This window comes from Poecilia mexicana, unplaced genomic scaffold, assembly GCF_051168715.1.
Source record: "Poecilia mexicana isolate PSO_F unplaced genomic scaffold, ASM5116871v1 scaffold_16, whole genome shotgun sequence".
In the NCBI taxonomy this organism is placed as follows: Eukaryota; Metazoa; Chordata; class Actinopteri; order Cyprinodontiformes; family Poeciliidae; genus Poecilia; species Poecilia mexicana.
The window spans coordinates 29,887,773-29,910,921 of NW_028263385.1; the positions used below are offsets into that span (position 1 = coordinate 29,887,773).

At 39.7% G+C, this 23,149-nt stretch overlaps 1 protein-coding gene across 1 annotated transcript in view; it reads left to right on the forward strand.

Moving 5' to 3' along the window:
• Positions 1-1,323: 1,323 nt before the first annotated feature.
• LOC106906001 (glutamate receptor ionotropic, kainate 2-like) overlaps positions 1,324-23,149 on the forward strand; it is a 184,934-nt gene continuing 163,108 nt past the window's right edge. Inside the window, exons 1-3 of the mRNA XM_088014033.1 lie at positions 1,324-1,363; positions 2,626-2,793; positions 3,952-4,227. Of these exons, the coding sequence (XP_087870159.1) occupies positions 1,324-1,363; positions 2,626-2,793; positions 3,952-4,227 (484 nt within the window). The remainder of the gene's footprint in view (positions 1,364-2,625; positions 2,794-3,951; positions 4,228-23,149) is intronic.

A 23,149-nucleotide genomic window follows, 5' to 3' on the forward strand; every position in this document is an offset into this window, starting at 1 on the left:
TATAGGAATTACTTTGTTTTCCCTTGGTAATGTCTCCATGTGGGCTTTTTGTGGTTCCTAATGGAGTGTGATGGCTCACAAACATTTTAAAACATGCATAAATCTTTCACAGTGAGACTGTGGTGGTTTATATTTGTGATGGCTGCATATCAAAGTATTAAGGAGTCTGGTTGTGGTACTGACAGTGGTGGCAGCATGTTCATTACACAGCGTCAGCACAATTGTGTAGTTTCTGACAATCTATGGGTTTTTCTGCCATATTCCAAGAGCTCACGTCTTTTGTTCTCAAAACTTAATACTTTTGCTTACATTTTTATTTTGAAAGCAGGTCTTCATGTCTTTCTCCTCAAAACCTGTAATGCCTGTACTCAAAACTTGTCCTCGCACTCAGACATAGTTTCTGCTTGGATTCTCTGCTCGCTTACGAAACATTAGCCGTGTCCGAATTCAGGGTTTGCATCCTTCGAAGGACGGATTTGTAGACCATTTGGGTCATAGCACGGCGACAAGGCCTGTCTGAATTCAGGCCGCATTTGAAGAATTCTTCAAATGCGGCCTTCAAATATGTCCTCGTTTTCACCAGATTTGAAGGATGGGTCCGGTGTATCCTTCATGGTCCACCATATGCCATTATTCATTGCGGGTCCAAACCAGGGATTCAGGCAAAGCGGCAAAGGTGGTGAAGTGCGACAAATTACTTTGCTATATATTTTGCTATAGCATGAGGCGAAAATATAAGCGTGTAAGTCTCAAATATCTGCTTGGTTCATCAATACATAACCTAAATGCAATATTGCTCCAACATTTTTGGAGATATCTGTACCCGCTGCATTAACAGCCAGGTCCTTTCGCCAGCTGTCAGCTGGCCGGGCGCTCCAGGTTCAGTTTACCGGGAGAGAACGCTTGACTCCCAGCACATTGTTATAAAAACCCCCGCTAGCTTTTCCCCAAAGAGATTATTCAGACAGGTAATATCTAGTTGTAAAATGTTTGGTTTACTAAAGTATTTAATTTATTTCTGACCAAATCGACTCTTATAACATAGTAGTTTTATTTAACTGTAATGTCTTATCTGACATCTGGAGAATATTATATTTGAAAATGAATAATTTGCTTATATTTATTCCTTGTAGAAATGTGCAATACATGTTTGAACATTTTAGAATCAAACTAACAGATTTATTTTGTTTTACAATGGAATACCCTTTACTATAAAAAGTAATGCATGACTCAGGAGTAATACATAGCTATAAAACAAACTTCGACTCCGTTGTTTTTGTCTTCGCCGCTCTCTGCTTCACGCCGTCACAGTTGCTATGCAACATGAGTTACTCTGAGGTTGGGGCGGGGACAGTTGGTGAAGGTTAGACTTGTCCAAATTCAAAACTTTTCTCTTCCGGTCTTCGTTTATTTGCAGTCTTTGAAGGACCTGTCCTATGTAGACCCGGTCCTTCCAAGAATGCAGACCCTGAATTCGGACACAGATATTTTTCTGCTTGCTTTTAGAACAAATAATGCACAGTCACCTGGCAACCTCCGAGCCAGTATAATGAAAGTGTTGTACTGGGTGTGTTTGTTTCCTTCTTGCAGGTGTGGCTGTGTGGCTACTATTGATTGTAGCAACCTGCGCCACCCACTGGATGCAGGGAGAAACAACCACCTCAGCTTTCTGCTCCGTGTTACACTAAACCAGTGTTTCTCAACCCTGGTCCTCAGCGCTCCCCTGCTCTGTATGTTTTAGATGTGCCTCTGTTCCAGAACAGCTGATTCAAATGATTTCATGACCATCAAGCACTGCAGAAGCCTGTTAATCACCCAGGGATACAATTCAGGTGTGTGGCAGAAGGGAAATACCTAAAACATGCAGGACAGGGGGGGTGAGGACCAGGGTTGAGAAACACTGCACTAAACATTATCCACAAGCAGTGTGCTACTGATGTTAACAGCCTTCTGACATTAGGCAGGAGTTTGTTCATCCAACAAACTCCCTACATCCAGTGGGTGGCGCAGTTTGCTACAATCGATAGAAGACACACAAACACACCCACTACAAGGAAACAAACACCAAGTACAACAATTTAATTCTATTGGCTGAGAGGTTGCCAGGCGACGGTGCCAAACGCTGGTTCCAAAAGCAAGCAGAGAATGCTCATAAGTGAGCAGAGAGTTCTGCCAGTGTGCGTGAAGTTTTGAGAAGAAAGACATGAAGTTCTGCTTTCAAAATGAAAATGTAAGCAAAAGTATTAAATGTTTTGGGAACAAAAGACCTGCTTTCAGATTGAAAATGTGTGCTATGGAATTATGGCAGAAAAATTCCCCCATATTATATTAGATTGTAAGTAATTTATTCACTCAAATGTTTTGATTTTTTAGACAGCTGCACCATGGCTCAGGTTGTTGCTTATTTTACAACTTAAAGATCTGGAGTCAAATCTCAGTTGGGGCAGTTTTGTTTAAACTGATTATGAAATGTTTTAAATTGCAAACCAGAAGTTTTTATTACTCTGTTCTTATGAGTCCAACTGAAGTGTTTCACCAGTTTTCATAGTGTAACAACTGGAGTTGATGATTGTATTTTTTAAATTTATTTTCAACAGCTTATAACTCTTCTGTTTTCTTTCACAGGAGGGATATTTGAGTCCATTGAAAGTGGTCCTTCAGGTGCTGAGGAACTAGCCTTCAAATTTGCTTTAAACACAATCAACAGGAACAGAACCCTACTTCCAAACACTACTCTCACCTATGACATCCAAAGGATAAACATCTATGACAGCTTTGAAGCCTCAAGGAAAGGTATGCGTTTGTAGTTTGAAAGCTTTATGGGCTGAGATTATGCTCACTATAGTCAAGCAGTGAAACTATGCTGAGTTGTGGACATCTGAAAACAGAAAACTGATTAGCTTTTTCTAACTCTGCCCATAAATATGTGTATGTGTTTGCATCAGCCTGATATTTCGACTCTTTGCTCAATTAGACCCCACAATATTCTGTCTTGATGATTTACATAAGTCTCTTATACTAAATGTGCTCTAAAATAAAGCTAATACATTGGTAGTTAGTTGTTTAGGTTTCACCCAACTGCACTCAAATCATCTCAGGAACACTTTCAACTTCATGTCATGGAAACAAATTCAAGGTTGCAGCATTTCATACACAGTGATGAAATGCTGCAACAAAATATGAAACAAAAACTGACTGTATTTATTTGAGCAATTTAAATAATCCTGCTTATGGCACAGAATATTATTGCTTGCTGTTCTTCCCTTTATGGAGTAAAACTGAAACCTACAGCAATGTTAGCTGGCCAAGAAGCCAGTTAACATTAGAGCATGGCCAGATGTAGCATGGTCAGACATGCTACTTTAGACTTTAAATATTCAAGAACTGCTTTAAATTTTGCTTTAACAACAGTCTCATTAGTTTTTATTCCATAACTTCCTGAATAGATAATCTTTTTTCTTGGAAACAAGAGAACTCAGAGTAACCTAAGATGGTGAAACAGATTTAAAAAAGGGCAAATGTGCAAAAGTGGAGCAGCATGAGTAATTCCAGAACTTTCTTTTACATTTTATATAGCTTTAACTATTATAACTCTTATTTTATATTCATGCTTCATGAACTTATTAGAGAAAGACATAGTACAAATAACAAATGTCTTAAGAGCCCCTCATTTGTTTACTTTTCTTTATACAATAGTTTACAGTTGGACTAGGTTACTGATCCTGTGCTATCAAGGTCTTTAAATTAGTCTTGGCTGATTAATTCACTTAAAATCCAATGGAAAAATATTCTGATTTCAGAAATAATGTAGAATTTTTTTTTTTAATTATTTGTTTTAAAATCTGTGTAAAGGCTTGGTACAACCCAACTTCTTTAATAGGCTATAACTTAACAAGTGGAACAGTTTTAGATTGTAAATGTTCTGCATAATACAAGCATGTAACTAATTACTCTGTTTCCTCTCTTTAGCTTGTGACCAGCTTTCTCTTGGTGTGGCAGCCATCTTTGGTCCCTCTCACAGTTCCTCTGCCAATGCAGTCCAGTCAATTTGCAATGCTTTGGGTGTCCCACATATTCAGACCAAGTGGAAGCATCAAGTATCAGACAACCGAGACACCTACTATGTGAGCCTGTTTCCAGACTTCTCCTCCCTCAGCCGGGCTATTCTGGATCTAGTCCACTTCTTCAAATGGAAGACAGTTACTGTGGTTTATGATGATAGCACTGGTAAGAGTATTAACATGTCCTCTATTGTGTTGGTTCCCAGTATCAATCCATGTTTTTAATTTATCTACAGATCATTCTTAATTGCTTTGAAAATGATTCATGTAGAGGTTTCGTGATACCAGTTTTTTCCAGACTAAGTAGGAATATGAGTACTTCAATACCAAATATTATTAACGAGTAGTTAACTAATTAGTATTTATAATTCACACAATAACTTTTAAAAGCAAATACATTTAGAACAGTGTGGCTCTTCTTTTTAAGCTTACTGTCATGGTCTGTCAGTAAGCTTTTAACCCACATGCACAATCAATCAGCGGACACCAGGCTGAAATGACAATCAATGTTTATTTACAACATTTACAAACTTTCTCTATGTGAGCCTGTTTCCAGATTTTGCCGGGGATTTGGGTTCAGTGATGCCTGGAGATGAGACTGAATTAATAAAATAACTGAAGGTTTGGGTTTGACAAGGAGATTCTTTGAATGAGGAAGTTAAAAAGTTATGTTACGGTTTGGAGGAGAGCAATGTGAACATTTGGGAGAAGTTTAAAATCTGTCAGTGAAATCACAAATGGTCCAGTTTGCCATATGAGGTTTGGCTCGAAGGAGTTTGGTCCCAAAGAGCTGCTTGCAGATAATCCGTGGGAGAATGAACAGGCAGAAGGACTTGAGAGGAACATGGAGTTCAAAGGGCTAGAGAGTAGCAGTACAGAGGGATTATAAGGTGAGGCCACGTTGTCAGCAGCCACACTACTGCACATGTTGCCTTCAGAATTCAAGCAAGAATATTTTATTCTAACTATTTAAACTATTTACAATTAGGCTGATAATATACAACTCACATCCACCATAGATCACTTCTCTTGGCCAGGCGCAACTCCCACACGCAGCTTTGTTTAAAGTTGTCAGAAGACTTTTTTTTAGCACAGCATCACTGTACCTCACACTGCCGACCGTTCAAGCCGCTGAATTTTTTATTTCTGAAAGCTTACTTTATCACCCGCCTTGATGCATGCAGCTACATCTTCATTATCCCTCTAATTATGACCAAAATGTGAAGAAATGATTGTATTTTATTTGTCCCCTTTATATGAATATTAATTTCTTTTTTCAAAATAAAAACTTACATTTTAGGAAAGCCCTATTCTGGTGCCCTTTTTGCTCACCATGTATATGTTTGTCTTATTTAGAGGGACTTGACATATCGATAACTGATGATCTTACCTTGAACAAATTGCTTTAATATTGCTGGGAAGTAATATCCGACTCATTTATCAACTCACCGCATTTAATGCTTATGGCTCATTATGATGCATCTCATTCACTAAAGTCAAATTTTTAGAATAACTTATTTTGTTACATTGTGATGAACTGCTTTAGTACGCTGACGACATGCTAGCTAATTTTAAAACAAATGTGGGTAACCATGGTAACCAGTGAGCATCTAAAGCTCTTTCAGCAGTCAAATTGCACGCTCATCCACTGTATTTACAAACAAATAATCCCTCTATAGATTAATCACCAGGTGTCGAATGCTTCTCCAAAAGCTCCTTATATCCAGCATTAGGCCTTCAACATCAAAGCCATGACTGTGCTTTAGGTGACTAATCAAATCTGATGTATTAAAAGCATTGTTTTTCTCCTCGCCAAACTTTCTTTCAACATGTATTAATTGGGTAATTGATATTGCATTTTTTTATTATTATTGAGATTATGCCAGATGTTCTCTGATATAAGGAAATTGTAAAATGACTTATTCCAGCTGTAAAGCTGTTTTCTCCAATTATACAGACACCAGTTGAACTCTGTGCAGGTCTCATACAGTTGAAACACTTGATTAAAAAAAAAAAAAAAAACACCCACACCATCTAACATGTTGTTGGTGCTATACGTTATGACATCAGGTTGATAAGAATGACTCAAAATTTCTTATCGACTGATAAATATCGAGCCTGTAATTATTTTGCATCCCTTGTGATAGGCTTACGTGATATTATTATTATTATTATTATTATTATTATTATTATTATTATTATTATTATTATAAGTATCCTTATAAAAACACTGCATGAAAAATTATCTAGTAACAGAGAATATTCACATTTGCCAAATTACTACAAACTAATATATGAGGTGGCAGTTGAAAATATATATATTAAGCCGTTTGGGAGCCAAAATTGTCTGCAAGGAGTGACCTTCTTCCACTAGTGAAGAGAAAGAGAAAGTCTTTGTCCTAGGAGTGATGTCTGATGTCCCTGTGACATCAGAGTTTTCTTCCTGAAACTCCTCCTTTTTCCTGCTGCTGGGACCAGTGTTCCAGCCATCCATCTGTCCATTTTCTAAATACTCGTATGGCTAGTGGGGTCACTGGAGGGGGTGATGTCTATTTCCACTGGGCGAAAAGTGGGGTACACCATGGTTATACCAGCCCAGGACCATTATCATAATGCAATAAGTCCAATCATAAAAATATCTTGTTACTAAATATTCCACACCAAGATGCAGCAAATGCAAACTTGATATCATAGGCATTCCTAATCTACAAATAACATGCAAACATGATTGCACTACTTCCTGTTTTTGGCATTATACAGGTGGATTAACCAAACCACTTACACATTGGATTAGTGTGGTTATGAAAATGAAGTTTACTGAAAGTTTCAAAATAAAACTCTGAAAAATCCACTCACAAAAGTGCACCTCCATAGGCGGTGCAATAATATTAATCTTTTTTTATGTTTTTTTTCTCATTTTCTCATTTCGCATTTCATGGGTGTCTCAAAGACAGAAATCCTTCCCCAGCTTTCTGTCTCACACACACACAGCAGTTGGCTGAGGGCCAATCGCTATAGCAACAGAATCCAGAGAAAGGCAGAGCTGCTGGTTTGGACTACAAACCAGCAGCCATAACTGCCATAACTGTAGTTCTATCTATGGCCAAGACTCAGTTAAAACAGAGGCCTGAGCAGCATGTCAGAACTACAACATGGCGGAACACTCAATTATTACAGAGGAGGAGTTGGCTGGTATTATAAACTACTTGTGCTTTGAGCATTATATAACTGATTTAACCCGATCACTATTACACATGGAATTAGTGTGGCAATTTCAAATGAAGCTTATTGAAAATTTTCAAAATAAAAGCCTTGACAATTTTTACATCATGTAATTGCTCTCTTTTGTGTTAGATAACTGGTTTAACCAAACCACTGTTACACATGGGATTAGTGTTGCCATTTCAAATGAACCTTACTGAAAGTTTCAAAATAAAAGCCTACATACTCCCCTCACGTCAGTGCAGGCGGTGCAAAAATATTATTCTTCTTTTATGTTTTTTTTCTCAGGATAGTGAACTGCTATCAGCAAGGCAGTTCATTAACATCAGCACAAACATTAGCATTTCACTGCCACCCACTAGTGCACTTCCTTGCACGCATTAGCATTTGACCTAAAATAAGCTTTTAGCCAATTTATTTACTTATTAGCCATGTTTAGAATACTGATTGGACTGAGTCAATGGGTGACACCATGGTGGTGATACCCCACATTCTACTGATACCATTCATGCTATTATTAGCATTTTTGGCTAATTTTACCGTATGCAACATACTGAATGGTACAAGTACAGCTTAGTCCACATGCTTCTGACTCTCCACAGGTTATTGACTACACTGAAGCTTTCTTTAGCATTAAGGCTAATTTTTAGCATTGGAATGCTGGGTCCAAACTGACGGGCACACTTTGGCAGGCCCCTTAAAATTTCTGCAGGAATTTTCTAGTTATTATTACTATTATTATTATTATTATTATTACTATTATTATTATTATTATTATTATTATTACTACTACTACTACTATAAACACCTCCTGGCTTTCATCTTTATCTTTATGACTTATTTGCTCTTCAAAACTCTCCATGATGACAGCTGGTATCATACAAAATCCTCATGAAAAGTGGACGGTCTGCCCCACTTTTATCTGTAATCAAATGCAACCACAATCTTTGTCAGTCGTGCAACATGCCCACTTACTGCACATGCAGGCTTTTTCCCCCCCCACAACTTAGTACTTCTTGTTTGTAATCTTTGCATATCAGGCCTTAACATTTTAGTGGTGATCTAAGCCACAAAGTGATTTTGTGAAATAACAGCAAGATCAGTGGATGCTGAGAGGCAAAGTGTACAGATGTGTCTCATGTTCTGAAAAGATTCCAACCTTTAAACTTCTGGTGGTTTTACAAAAGCTCAAGAACAATGTGTAGAGATACTCATGGAATAGATTCCTATGGCTAAATAGCTGCATCCAAATCTTCAAAAAAAAAAAAAGATTCAGTGGAGTCACAGATGTGATCTCTGGGTTTGGAAGCTTCCTGGAGGATGGAACATGTGTAATTGCATTGAGTCAGATGTGTTTATGTTGCTGAGCATGGCCTCTTTGTTGTGAAGTTAACTCTGAATGCATCAGCATGCAAAGGCATTTTGAACAATTGGCATATACATCCTGTCCAAAACAGAAAAATAAAAAAAAGGGGTTAAAGAAAATTTAAATCTTCCATCTTGAATTTTTTAGACTTTGAAATAGTGTAATTTTTATTATTCATCATGTCTGAGTGAATATTTATCTGGGAAAAGCTTTTTTACTGTTTAATTTTGCAGTCTTAGTTCAAAGGTGACATTATGCCAGTAGGTTGGATATATATGTAGCATATGCTGGAGGTCATATTGTGTGTGCTAGCTTAAGGTAAAACTGCCCGGCCTCCCAAAGCTTCATCTAGCCAGGAAGCTGGAGTTAGTATAGGCAGACTGGTCATATTGCATCATATGTTCACTATCTTACATATTTAGGCCTGAGTTTTGCTCAGACCTACACTGTATCTCTGTTTATATCTTCTCCCTGTGAGGATTTGAGTTTTCTTTGTGTTTATTTTGGTTTCTGTAGCTATGGAGTCTCCGTGTTGTCCTGGCTACCCCTTGATTGGTTACACCTGTTCCTTGTTTCCCCTGATTGTCTCCCTGTGTATTTAATCCCACCTGTGTTCCTTGTTGTAGTGATGGGCACATGAAGCCTCATGAAGCAATGAAGTTTTCCAACCCTTTGCTTTGCAAAAAGGTTAATCACTCACTAGTGACATCTGCTGGTGAAACTCTAACAGCCTTGTCACTCAGTTGAATCATACTTCTTAAAACTACTAAATGCAATATTGTCACAAAGTTTTCATCAAACTCATGTTTAGTAACAGGAGAATCAATTAAACCATATTTAATTGTCATTTCAATCAATCAATCAATCAAATTTTATTTGTATAGCACATTTCAGCAGCAAGGCATTCCAAAGTGCTTTACGTATTTAAAAAAAACAACATGTGACATTGAATAAACAGTAAGAAAGAGATTTTGAAAATTTTTTTTAAAAAAGATAACATTAAAACCCGCACCCCTTTTAGGACTTCAGTTAAATGTTGTTTAACTGGGTTAAACGACGTTTGTTTTAATTATTAAAATTATTTCCACCCAATCTAATCCTGGTATGTTGAAGGTCAGTGGTTGTGTTGGGTTTTCCTTTATGTCATAGGCGGATTTGACAATAAAGACATTTGAAGTTTTAGTGTCTTGTTCCACACATGGAATCATTGAATCTGGGAGCACAAGAGAATATAACGAGCCAGAAGTTAATGATTTTATTCTCTTAACACAGGGCAACGATCTATAGTCATTGATGTACAAGGCACCCCCCATTGCACTTCCCACACCTCCTGCTAGTGCGGGAGGTGCAACACTAGCAGGCACTGCATCTCGTGTCATGTGCCCAAGTGTGTGGGGTGGGGGCATGGCTGGGGTGGTGGGGGAGCTGGCTAGTAGGGTCATTTGCAAGCTCTGCAATGTCCGGTTCCCCACCCCCATTGTTGTCTCTCAGCATAAGTGGCACACCCTAAAAGATTTAGCGGGGGTACGCAGTACCTGCAAGAGAGGGGAGCGGCTGTCTGTTGTAAAAAATCAGTGGGTTCACTGTGAGTTCACCCACTAATCAGCCGTGACTGATTAGTTTTTCAAGAACAATGTAAAACTCAATCAGTTAATAAATAACTTTTTTACCATTTCATATTGTTTCTGAACTGTTCGTGCTTTGCTAGAGCAGGGCGCAATATGTCGATCGCAGAAGGTTTTGAGTCGATCTCAGCATTGGGTGACAAACTGAACATCGCCAGGAGGCTGAAACCAGCACGTCCTCCTCTGATTGGCTTATCAAAACGTTCGTAACTTTATTAAATAACCAAAAAAATAAATAAAAATCAACAAAATGTGTTCAAATTAATGACCCAACAAAAATAATCTCAGTAATTATTGTTTCAACAAGGTGTTGTGCAATTCTGTGCATTTCGGTTCCATTACCAAAATAACTAGCAGAGCAGAAGTTTAAAATTAACTAATCAACCATGGCTGTCTTTGCGGAGCGCTTATTAATAATCACAAAAAAATAAATATGAAGCCTGAAAACCTAATATGGTAACGGACTGAATGTTATGTTTTTAAAACTAATCTCTGCTCAGCTTGCGGAGCACGGCGGTTGCCACGGTAACTGGTGTGCTTAAATGAAAAAGAGAGACGGAGAATAAAAAGGTGCGAGTGGTTCCTGTTCAGGTTATTTTATCTTTGTTTACCTTTGCTGTGGCGCTTTACAGCCGCTGTAATTTCTGAACGTTCAATAAACAACAAACTTGGACTAATTATCTCGTTCTTTGTGACAATACATCATTTACAACAAACATCAAACACCGTAAATATGTTTCATAAGTATTTAACAAACAAATGGCTTCTACCGCAATAATTATGTGAAATTAAATTAACTGTCTAATATAAAAAAATATGTTGGGCATCTCGCTTTGAGCTCAGATTCTGAGAGGCTTTTCCTTTATCAAACAATTTTTTCTTTTGCCTCTTATTTCGTGGAAATATTGATGTTGATGAGACTTTCTCCAAAATAATAATCTTTTTCAATCTTTATAGCTCCACTGTTGAAAATGAGGCTCTAACATTAGAGCCTCATTCAGATGTTGGACTGAATAAAATCCAGTCCAACATCTGGTTTGAGGTGATTCCTCTGGAACCTTTTGGAGGAAAAATATCCCAACTTCAGAAGATGAGCTTTTAACCTAACAGAGCTCTGTGGTTCCTCCTATCAGTATGAGAGTCAGGGTGAGGAGGCATCATGTTAGGAAGACGAAGTGGAAGCTGCAGGATCTTCAGAACAAACAGGTCATGTTGTTAGGCTACTGATTATCCCTCTGTCTGGACACAGGATCAATATATTCAGTTTAAAAGCTAAAATGAATGGTTATATGCCAGACATGGAAAACTGGGATGCACTCCATGCCATGATGTTCAGAATTTAGGTCTCATGGTATCTCAAGGTGTCAACATTGCAGCCAGTGGGCTGAGAGAAATACAGCTTAATTTTGCAAGAGCTACAGTTAATTTTAAATCAGAAGAAGAACAATTATCTAACAATTATTTAACAATTAAAATCTTTTTACTAATTTTTATTCTTTCTTCTGCCCGGATTCCTTGATGTCGTCATTTGTATCAGCTGAACCACAAAGACAAACACTTTCCAAGTCCAATCATAAGAATATTTATCAGACGAACAACTAATTAAGCTGGCAAAACTCATAATAAAATCACAAACCAGCATCTAATTCAATATTTACCTTACTCCACAGACTTCCACACACCAAGACAAACTTACGGGGAACCATTTCACCGATGCACCGTTCCCCGGAGACAGCATCATGGGTAACCCCGGAGTGATCTGAAGTGAAGGTTCCAGGTCCCATACTTTTAAAGGGAGGCGTGTTTCGCTTCTCTGCTGTATTCAAATTAGGGGACTGTCCTTAGCTAAATTCATTTAAATCTAGTCGACTATGTTCCAGTAAAAACCTGTTTTTAAGATCAAAGAAGTGTTATTTTCTTTTGAATGAAGACAGATGTTTTTATGACCCTGTTCCAAGAGGAAGCTCTACTCTGTTGGCAAGACCAGATTATTTTACACCAGCTGTTAAATCTTATCAAAGTGGTCAAAAGGTTAAACTCACACACAGAGCCACGACCCCTTGTGAATGTCTGCTCAGTCCACAGAGAAACTAGCTGGGTTTTAAATTATAGAGAACTACAAGCTAAATTATTTTAATTCAACTTAGTGTATAATGTTTCAATAGAAATATCCTACATAAGAGATTACGCTAATTGAACCATGGATATAATTTGGAGTTAATTTTCTTATTTAAAATACTATTAATTTAATCTAATATTGAACATATGGTTAAGTTTTTACAACTAGCATATTTTACATTTATTTTCTTAACACTGCCCAGCTTTTATCGCTTCACAAAAATTTAATCAGCACAGAAACTCCAAAGCACGCAAAGGAGCAATTCCTTGACACTTTTGTCACAGTGCCCCCAAGAATTTAAAACTACTTTCACCTCTGGATGAGGGTAGTTTGGTTCCAAACCCTGAAACTCAGGCTGAGTGGTTTCCTTTATCCTGTCATTGGACAGGATAAAGGAAGCATTGGAAAGTTGAGGCGACAGGGAGAGGGCAAGGAGGTGAGGGCAACCACTGCATTGGTTAGGGATGTAGATCAGAACCCTTTTCTTATCGAATTCTCAGCATCTGAAATAATCTCAAAGTTGGGTGGGAGAGTGGTTCTGTTCTTGAACAGAGCCCTGTACTGTTCGAGAACACAACCAAGCGAAGAATGCCAGTATTGGTATTCGAGGGACCATTCCAGGCTAGTGACACAAATCCTCAATGGTGCCGAGAGCCAGGAATGTGTTCTACCAGTGAACCAGATCTGCGAAGCGCTTCGTCTGAAATGTAAAGTTGGAGGGCAGTTCCACGGGCTTGGGGAGTTCCGGACGAAAGTAGTCTCCAATAACTGGGAGTTCTACAAAACCATTCTGGCTGCTGAGGTGATGGGAAAATGGCACGGCCCCTGGCCCAGACAGAATCAGCAAAAAAGGGTTTGCTGAACTGGGACCCTCAGGGTAAGCAACTGGCATGACTGTACACGACAGAATGACATTGCTACCAGAGTCCACCAATCTGGCTGAGTTGCAGGATGTCAACAGGTGGTGGCCTGTGACCATCAGTTTGGTGGTGCTGAATCCCAAGGCGTTCCCAGGCCACCAAAGAAACATAGTCCCTCCAGAGTGCCCTGGGTCTTCCCCGGGGCCTTCTCCCGATGGGATGTGCCTGGAACACCTCACCAGGGAGGCGTCCAGGAGGCATCCTGACCAGATGCCCGAGCCACCTCAACTGGCTCTTCTCGATGTAAAGGAGCAGCAGTTCTTCCCTCCCGGATGACTGAGCTTCTCACCCTATCTCTAAGGGAAAGCCCAGACACCATACGAAGAAAATATATTTTGGCTGCTTCTATCCGTGACCTTGTTCTTTTGGTCATGACCCGAAGCTCATGACCATAGATGAGGATAGGTACGTAGCTTGACCGGTAATTGGAGATCTTCGCTTTTTGACTCAGGTCTCTCTTCACCATAACAGACCGGTACAGTGCCAACTTCATTTCAGACGCTGCGCCAATCCGTCTGTCAATCTCCCGCGCCTTCTTCCCTCATTCGTAAACAAGATCCTAAGATACTTAAACTCCTCCACTTGGGGCAAGACATCCCTGCCGACCTGGAAAAGGCACTCTCCACTTTTCCAGCTCAAGACCATGGCCTCGGATTTGGAGACATTGATCCTCATCCCGACTGCTTCACACTCTTCACACTGGAGAGCGAATCGCTCTCCAGTGAAAGCTATAGATCAAAACCTGATAAAGCCGATTAGGGCTGTAACAATTCCTTGAATGATTCGAATACCTCGATTATTCCTTTTTGGGAAAAGGTGGGTAATCTGAACTGTTGTTTGGCATGTAAGCACAAACAACAATCAGAATCCGTCCCCCCACTCATAGGCAAAGGAAGGCTAGCCTCTCGTTTAGCGGGGTAAATCCCAACATATAGGCATCAATATGGGGGGCAACAAGTATGCCCAGCTCCTCTCACCATGGACAGCTCCAGAGTAGAAGTATGTCCAACCCCTGTCAAGAAGACTGGTTCCAGAACCAGAGCCATGCGTTGAGGTGAAGCTAACTATTTCTAGCCGGAACCTCTCAACAACACACACTAAGCTCAGGCTCCTTCCCCATCAGAAAGGCGACATTTCTCATAACAAAAGTCAACTTCTGCAACCGAGGATCAGATTGTCAGGGTCCCTGCCCTTGGCCATCACCCACGTTGCCTCTTTGGGTTGAGCCTGGCCAGGCCCCATGGGTAAAATCCTGACCACCAGGCACTTGCTAGCGTGCCCCACCTGCAGGCCTGGCTCCAGGGTGAGGAATTAAATTGAATTACTGTTTTTTTCATGAATAATGTGTTAAAACTGTGGTTCATAATTGACTTTTTTATGTTTATCTTTATTTTTTATTTATTTATTAATTTTTTTACTGTTTATTCAATGTTACATGACTGTGATTCTGTTTTTAATGTTGTAAAGCACGTTGAAATGCCTTGCTGCTGAAATGTGCTATACAAATAAAATCTGATTGATTGATTTGATATTGGCTGCTGAGACATACTCAGCTGCATACCAACCATTTTGTCTTTGCTGCTTTGATGGATAAATGAAAAAAAGTAAAACTTTTGCCATCTGAAGGCACAGGGACCTTTAGATGGTTTAAACTGTAAGTTATCAGATGTGGAGAAGTAAGACATACATTTCTTGCTGAGTTAAGTTTTTATGGTACATCTCTGGTCATGTGCATTTTGCATGTGTATGCGCTTTGAATCTTAAATTAGAACAAATTTTTAGCGCAGCCTTTTCTGGTCATATATATCATGCATGATATATATGGTATATCAGCAATGGAGATAATTGTAGAAAATTGAGTAGTGTTTCAGGGAAAAGAGTAATTTTCAGGACAAATGAAAATTGTCACTGTAGGGTATTTAATGACAAGGATTATTTTTACTGTTTTAAGTGGCCCATATTTCCATCCACTGGTATATTTATAGGGAAAAAGCAGTTCTATTCATTCTCTGCCTTCATATGTCTGAGCAAATATTTTACACAGGCCTACTTTAATCCTTCTTCAACATGTCCCACACATTTATTTTAACATAAATAAGCAGCCAATGTGTTGAGGATCACATTAACATTGACCCTGGAAGTCTGCTGCTCAGTGAGTCATCAGCCATTACTTCCATCATGCAGCAGCAGAGATCAGTCGTCTCAGGGAATCACTCCAGCATCTGCATGGCCAATTATGATTAAGCAGCCCTGTGAAAGGAACACTTCTTTCTTGTCGGTGGCACTGCAAAAGGAGGACAGTAAGAAAGGGTAAGGCTTTGAGGGGCCATTCCCTCACAAGGATATTTATCACAGGCGGACTGCTCTGTTTTACGCTCAGGAGACTCCCATTCGGCTCTATAATAAATGCTTGCTGGAGATGAAATATTCATGCAGAGTTAAATATGGATCTTACCGTTGTCACTGCACATTAAACACTGCCAATACTGATCAGTTCTGATGCCCCTTTTACTGCTCCAAGTGGATTTCCTGTTGGCAACACTTGCAGATTTTGGAAAAGGGAAGGAACCAGTCATCAGAATGGAGGAAGACATGTTATTATCTGAGAGCTTGAAAAAAATCTCCAACGTGCTTATAATAAGCTCGTGCAACAGTTAAATGTGTCAGCTGCTTTTATCAATGTTAACTAAGCATAAAAGTGAAACTGCTGTTCCAGCAGAAGCTGTTTTTCTCCACAGAGCGTATGCAACACCAAGTTCTTACATGAGACGTACATGTGATCAAAAAACAGTTTTGTTTTCTCATACATTTTTTAGCATTAAAATCAATTTGAGCAAATTTAGTTTGGAAGCCCTAAAGTGGTAACAATGCAAAAACTCTGAAGATAAAAAAAAAAACTATTTGACTATATGGTAATATCAAAACTGAGACATTAGCCAAGGTAACAAACTAAGTCTCTTTTGTGTATTTCTCAGTTCGTATTTTCATTCAAAGATGAGCGAGTATTTTACCAAAAACAAATAGCTATCTTTAAATTTAATTTTTGACTAAACTGACTCCAACTAAGAGAAAGAAAAGATATGGTTAAAAACAACTGTCATCTTCCCCAGTCTGTGCGAAGACAGTAACATCTGCATTTTAATTCAACAGGTAAATGGAAAGTTGTAGGTGTATTTGGATTCAGATCGTGGGAGGTTGAGGGGGGATCGAGTCCACCCGCGTATCGCTAAAATCTACTGGGAGGGACAGATGAGGAGGGGAGGCTTAGTGCACTGTTAGAGTGAGGGGTGGCAGCATATGGCAAAAGGTGGTGGGGGTCTGGAGGTCTGACTGTATGCCGCCACCCCCCCGTGTACCCCCTCCCCCCCCCTGCTCTGACTTTACTGGGAAAGTATTCTCAAATTCAAAACATGACAGATATGCTATTTTATTTATATAATTATGAGTGATTATATAAACATTACTGAATTACTGTAATTTAGTAATGTTGTGTCTCCCAGAGGATTCCTCTTGTCATTATCTTTCATTAGAACATCATTGATGACTGTATGTTGAAGCACTGAGGAGTTACAGTTACTTGAAGCTTGTATATCAGGTGTTGTCCAAGTGGGCCATTTAGAGACTCCAAATGCCACACTTGGACAACACCTGTACATCTTCATAGATAACCATGTCCAAAATGACATTTCTTTTTTGTGCTATTTTGATCATTTTTGAAATCCATGAGCAGAATACTTTATTCTAAAGATTTATTGTATTTTCCAATCAGTACATTCAAAACTCAATGTGCATTTACAAGAAAAAAAAAATTAAGAAATGTGGGTGAAGCAAACTTTTTCAATTTCTTTTGTGTTAAAAACGTAATAGCTACAAACTACTTATAGTTCAATTATTTTCAATTATTTTTGACTGCAAAAATAGAAAATTTAGCTCGTCATCTTCATAAAGAGACCAAGCTTTTGAATGTACTCCAAATTGTTCAAGAACAGCAGCTGATTTAATTTGGGTTTATGTTTTCAGGCGTTTTTGGTGATTTTGGAGGCAAGTGTTAAGGGGTTAATCAGGAGCAGCGGCAGGAACAGTAAATTTTGCAGCAGAGTGACCACGAACAACTAACAGCTCATCTTTCTTAAGAATGAAAACTGTGAAGCTGTGATCAGATGGAGCTGCTGTTACAGTGTGAAACACCAGAAATAAATTAAATTGTGTTATGAATTTAATTTTTCATTTGGATTTAAGAAAAAATAATAATAATAAGGTTCATGTATCCTTTGACTCCATTACCTAGAGGTTTCACATTTAAAAAAAATAAAGTGCCAGATGTAATTACATTTAATGTATAGCAAAATAATCAGCTGATCTGAGTCTTTATCATCTCTATCAGTCTGCTCCTCAGACTCCTGCCTGGATGGAACAGTCTGTGTGCAGGATGGATGGAGTCCTTCAATGTGCATCTCCTGCATTGTGATGTGTAGGTCCATGGTGGAGGGCCCACAGTCCTCTGTGAAACCTTAACCTCTGCAGATCCATCCTCTCAGCAGCAGTGCAGCTGCCATGCCAATGATGATGGAGGTGCAGAGAACACTCATCACCACTCTCCAACACACCTCCTCAGCCACACTCTGAGGAGTGATAGAAGCTCCAGCTCTCTGCATCTTTCTGATGTAGTAGAGATGCTGGTGGGCCTTTGGACCAGACAGGAGGTGTTGGCATTCCTGTCTGCACCAGGGTCTGTGGTGTTAAAGACCTAGGAGGAATCCAGTAAGATCTGATGGGTATAAGAATTTTTGCTCTCCAGGTCGGTTAGGGCTGTGTGGACCACAGATGAGATGGCGTCAGAGGTTGAGCAGTTCCTCCTATAGGCATACTGATGTGGGTCCACAGTGATGTTGTTGGAGTCCTTAATGTGTGTCATGACTAGCCTCTCAAAGCATTTCTTGACTACTGATGTTAAGGCTATTGGTCAGTGGTCATTTAGGCCTGTTACTGAGGAGCACTTTGGGACACGGACAATAGTGGCGATCTTTAAGCAGGTGGAGACTCAAAGACAGTGAGGTGTTGGAGATATCCCCCAACTCCTCAGACAGGTGTTAGTGGTGGACATCCTTCTTAGTCATGCTGACGTGGGTGTTAGGAGGCATAGAACCTATTGAGTGCATTTGGGAATGAGGGATCCCTTGGGCATTGTGCATCCCTGATGCTGTAATTTGTGATGCACTTAATGCCCTTCCACATGCACCAGGTTCATTGATGGTGAAGTGACCTTGAATTTTATGGGCGTATGTGGCTTTGGCCCTTTCAATGCCTGCTGTCAGACCTTTCCTCAACTCTCAGACTGCTGATGCCTCACCTGTCCTGAATGCAGCAACCCTAGTTTTCAGCAGAGCTCTCACCTCGGCATTCAGCCAAGGTTTCTGCTTTGAATAACATGTTGTTGTCCAGGTGGTGGTGACATCATCAGCACACTTAGAGATGAAGCCTAGAACAGAGGAGGCATATTCCTCCAGATCCACCTCTCCCTCATATATATTCGCCTCTCTGAAGGCTTGCCAATCTGTGCCTTCATCAGTTCCATTTTCTTTGATTTGTGTCACTTAAAAGCTGCACTATACAAGATGTGTCAAGGGCAACTGGAAATAGAAGGTGCTTAAACAGAGTGGTTTGGATTTGTATATACCTTTTATTTTTCCCTTTAAAACTTCACACTTTTGGTACTCCTTAGCCTAGATAATGTAGGAGCTTTTCTTTTTCAACACAGAGATACCATGTAAAAATAGACTTCCCAGGAGCAAATGCCAGACTGCAGATAGGAAAACATTAAACAGCCCAAATTACTAAAATAAGGTAACTCCTTGCATTCATCAGCTTACACCTTATGCATTTCACCATAACTAAATGCTAACACATTTACAATACATCGTTTATAAGTTAAAGACTTCTCTTTTAATTTATACTCAACCTATGTAATGACAGATTATCTGTTGCCCTGGTCAAAACATACTTTGTGACACATCAGCAAACCTCGGTGAGATAAATTGAGTCATGTTTCTGTTGTGAGGCACAACTTGTAAGTCACTTTGTCAACTGAGAATTATATAGAACACTGTCAGTGTCTCACAGGTCAGCACTTTGAGGATATCAGCATTACATCGACAGAGTGCTTGATTTAATGAAGAACAGGGAGCCATTGTCACAGATGCAGCAGTCTGTGGGCTGGTTTCCCACAGAGCAGTACACTCATCTAGAAGCTGGAAGTAAACAAATAATGCCACAAGCCAAACAGCTGGTTATGCTGGGCTGTGAGCAGACACACATGAGACTTCTACATCAGTTTAGAACATGACTGCTTACAGAAGCAATGTCCAACTGTCTTTGCAACAGCACCAGGTCTGGTTGCTTTGTGATAAATCTGGTTAATACCCAGGCAATCTATGACAAAAATGTGTTAAATATGTTCTCATTTCATACATTCAGCAGAAAATATGTATAGGTCAGATGTTCAGTTGCTCCAAAATGTACTTTTTATTAAAAAAAAAAGTACTTTTTTTTAATAAAAAAATGCCCCCCCAACCCCCTGCCATTGCAGGGGGTGGGGGGGCTGGGGGGAAGCCGTCTGGATGAAAAAAAAAAAAAAAAAAAAAAAATGAACACTGTATGCGCTGGGTTTTTACCTTAGAATGGCCAACTCTCTGTTATTCCTATGTCAATTTGATACAGTAGAGGTTTCTGCACTTCCCATATATGTGTCCTCTGTCACTTTTATCAGCAGTTAAAACTTTTATCAGCAGTTAATCCGTTGTTAACATGTGGTAACCTGTTTTTCTGAGCCGCCTTTAAACGCAACATGAGCGCTACGACACTTACGCTGGGTTTACACCTGTTGGGCAGTGAATGAGACCTGCTGCTGCTGTACAGAGCTACGCAGGTGTGTTAGAATCATGGCAGCAAACCAGCAAAACACAAAGAACTTTTCACAGTTTTCCCCCCAATCTAACAGACTGAGATGAGTAAAGCTGCTGGATGCAGGTAATGTTAGCTAAAAGATGACTAGCTAATATCAATACATCACCTTAAGCTTAACAAGTAGCCTGTAGGCTGCTACTGATGTTGTTGTCTATGTCCAGCTACGTACATTCATTCCCTCCCCAAAAAAAGTTAGAGACAGGGAATCTCTAAGAATCCTCTTCTCCCCCCTTCCCCCACCACACATGTTACGCCCCTGTAAAGGAGAATAATGAAAACACGGACACGATGTTATTACTCTCATCTCCAGTGTTGTAATGATATTTCAAAACAGTTTCAGACATTACACTGTCACATATGCTGGCACAGTAAAACAAATCTAGCACACACAGAACGCAGCTAGCCAGGAAGCTAAGGTGAGTATAGTAGTGTAGAAAAGGGTATGGTTGTGTAGGAGATTTCCTATGCAGCCTGAACGCATCACAGGTGTGCAGCTTGGTAACCCCCCAGAGAAGAAAAAAAGGCAGCAAAGAAGCAGCCGAAAGACTGTGTGCGTTCATAAACCTGTACGTTTTTTGTTATTATTCATGCTGTTATGCAAGGGCGTAGGTTCGGTCTAAGTTTTGGTGGGGACCTTGATAACCCCCCCCCCCCCCCTCCCCCGGCAGCACAGTGAAATGCCCAAGAGCACCGAACATTTTTGAGAAGGGGGGGGAAACCACATTGGCTTAATAACCCCCTCCCCCCAACCATAACCATATCATACATCTTGTGGATACAACCAGATACAGTCATACTCAGCAGATCAGTTCAAGAACACTTTACTTTTTCCTTTACAAAATTCAGCAAACGTTGCAAGTAAGATCAAAAGAAATATCCTCTGGATACTCCCTGGTCACTGGCACTCACACTGACTGCCTCCTATAGAGCACACAAAGCGTAACCTGGTTTGTATTCACACTAGCTTAACTTAATTTAAGACTAACACTTCAAATGCCATATTTACTGAGATAATTTCACAGTATATTTCATATCTGAGAACTAACACCTCACCTGGAGCCCTGAAGCTCCAGCCACCTCTCCATCGTTCTGCTCTGCCCCTTGCTCTGTCTGAGCATCCTATGTGAAAAAATATTACATAATTAACAGACCTATTCTACCTCACATTCAGTGCTGACCTTACTAAACACCGGACTTTACAACAAATGCGTTGCGTGATAGATATCTAACTTATGGGTCCACTCACTGTACTTACAGCCGACGTAGCGAAATAACTTCTAATGTCTGTCCTTTTCTTTTTTGGTGGAGACATGGTCTCGGAGACTCAGAAGGAGACGCGTGTGCCCAGCTAGCCGCCGCCTTTTGCAGCTAATCAAAGAACGTCCGACGATTCAACTGACTCCCCCTCCCCCCACCCCCCCGACAGCGCCGTTCCGACACGGTCTCGGAGGCTCATAATAAATGTCAAACTAAGAAGCTTCCTTTCCGCGCACCGCCTGTTGCTGCTAGTCAAAGATCGTAGATCCACGTTCTTTGAGCCAATATGGCAAAAATTGGTCGGGACTTTTTCATATCCCGTGAATATTGGTCGGGACATGTCCCTACCGTCCCTACCCAAACCTACGCCCATGCTGTTATGTTTCTGTTTGAGAGAACCACACACACTTCCATGTATACCTGCTTCATGTACATTCTGTAAAAGCTATGAGAGTGAAAATTGAACGGGACTCTTCCTGCTTTGTTCCGCATCCACATACCACATAAAGCTAATAGGTGTTCTGATCCGACACTCTGAGGCGATTGCTGCCAGCCTGGTCCCAGACGTCTTCCCAACAAGTAGCTCTTAAAAAAAACTATAATTATCACAGCCACTACAACGCTCCCTGTTCATTCAACAAACATACTAAATAGCTTTAAAGTCACACCTTATATGTAAGTTGCTTTACCTGTAAATAGGAATAATGAAAACACGGACACGACGTTATTACTCTCATCTCCATTGTTGTAATGGAGGAGCAGAAGCGTCGAACAATTAAACTCTCAAAATTTAAATCTAAAAAGGTTGAACTTTTCAAGAATTATAAACATTCTTGAAATGTTTATAATTTCAAGAATGTTTGAAATTATAACATTCTTGAAAATGTTATAAAAGTAACATTTTATAACATTTTCAAAACCGGAAAAGTAACATTAAAAAAATACATTTTAAACTTCATTAAACTTAGGCTACTTGTTTTACTGTATCGGTCTGTAGTGCTGAACTTGAAAGACCAAAATAATCAATCGCAGATCACTAGATCTTGTTTTCCCTTTTTGTTATCTAAAATAGTTTTATAACCACTACACACACACGCACGCACGCACGCACGCACCACACGCGCACACACACGCACGCACACAGCTATTTGTAATCCATTTGGGGGGCCCAGAAAATGTTTGGAAACCGCTGCCTTAAAGTATCAACATGGTGAAGCATATAACTCAGAATTTTGCTGCCTTTTCCAGGATCTGCATCCTGATGATGACTTAGGTTTTCAGAACTACTAGAGACACTGTTGCTCTATGCATGCTCAGTATGAGAGATTGCTGTTAAGTCTATGACACAATATAATCTGCTGGGTTTCCTTAGAAACTGTTTTATTGAAGTTTCTCATTAACACTTGCATTTCAAAGTATCAAAGTAATCATATTTGGTAACACTTTATTTGATGAGGTGAGAGTAAGACTGACATGACACTGTCAAACATGACAACACCTGTCATGAATGTAAGTCTTCATGAATATTTATGACTGTTGTCATTAAGTGTCATTCGGTAAATCATGACATTTTTAATACAAAGTTGACATTATTCAAAATGTCTTTGTTATGACAA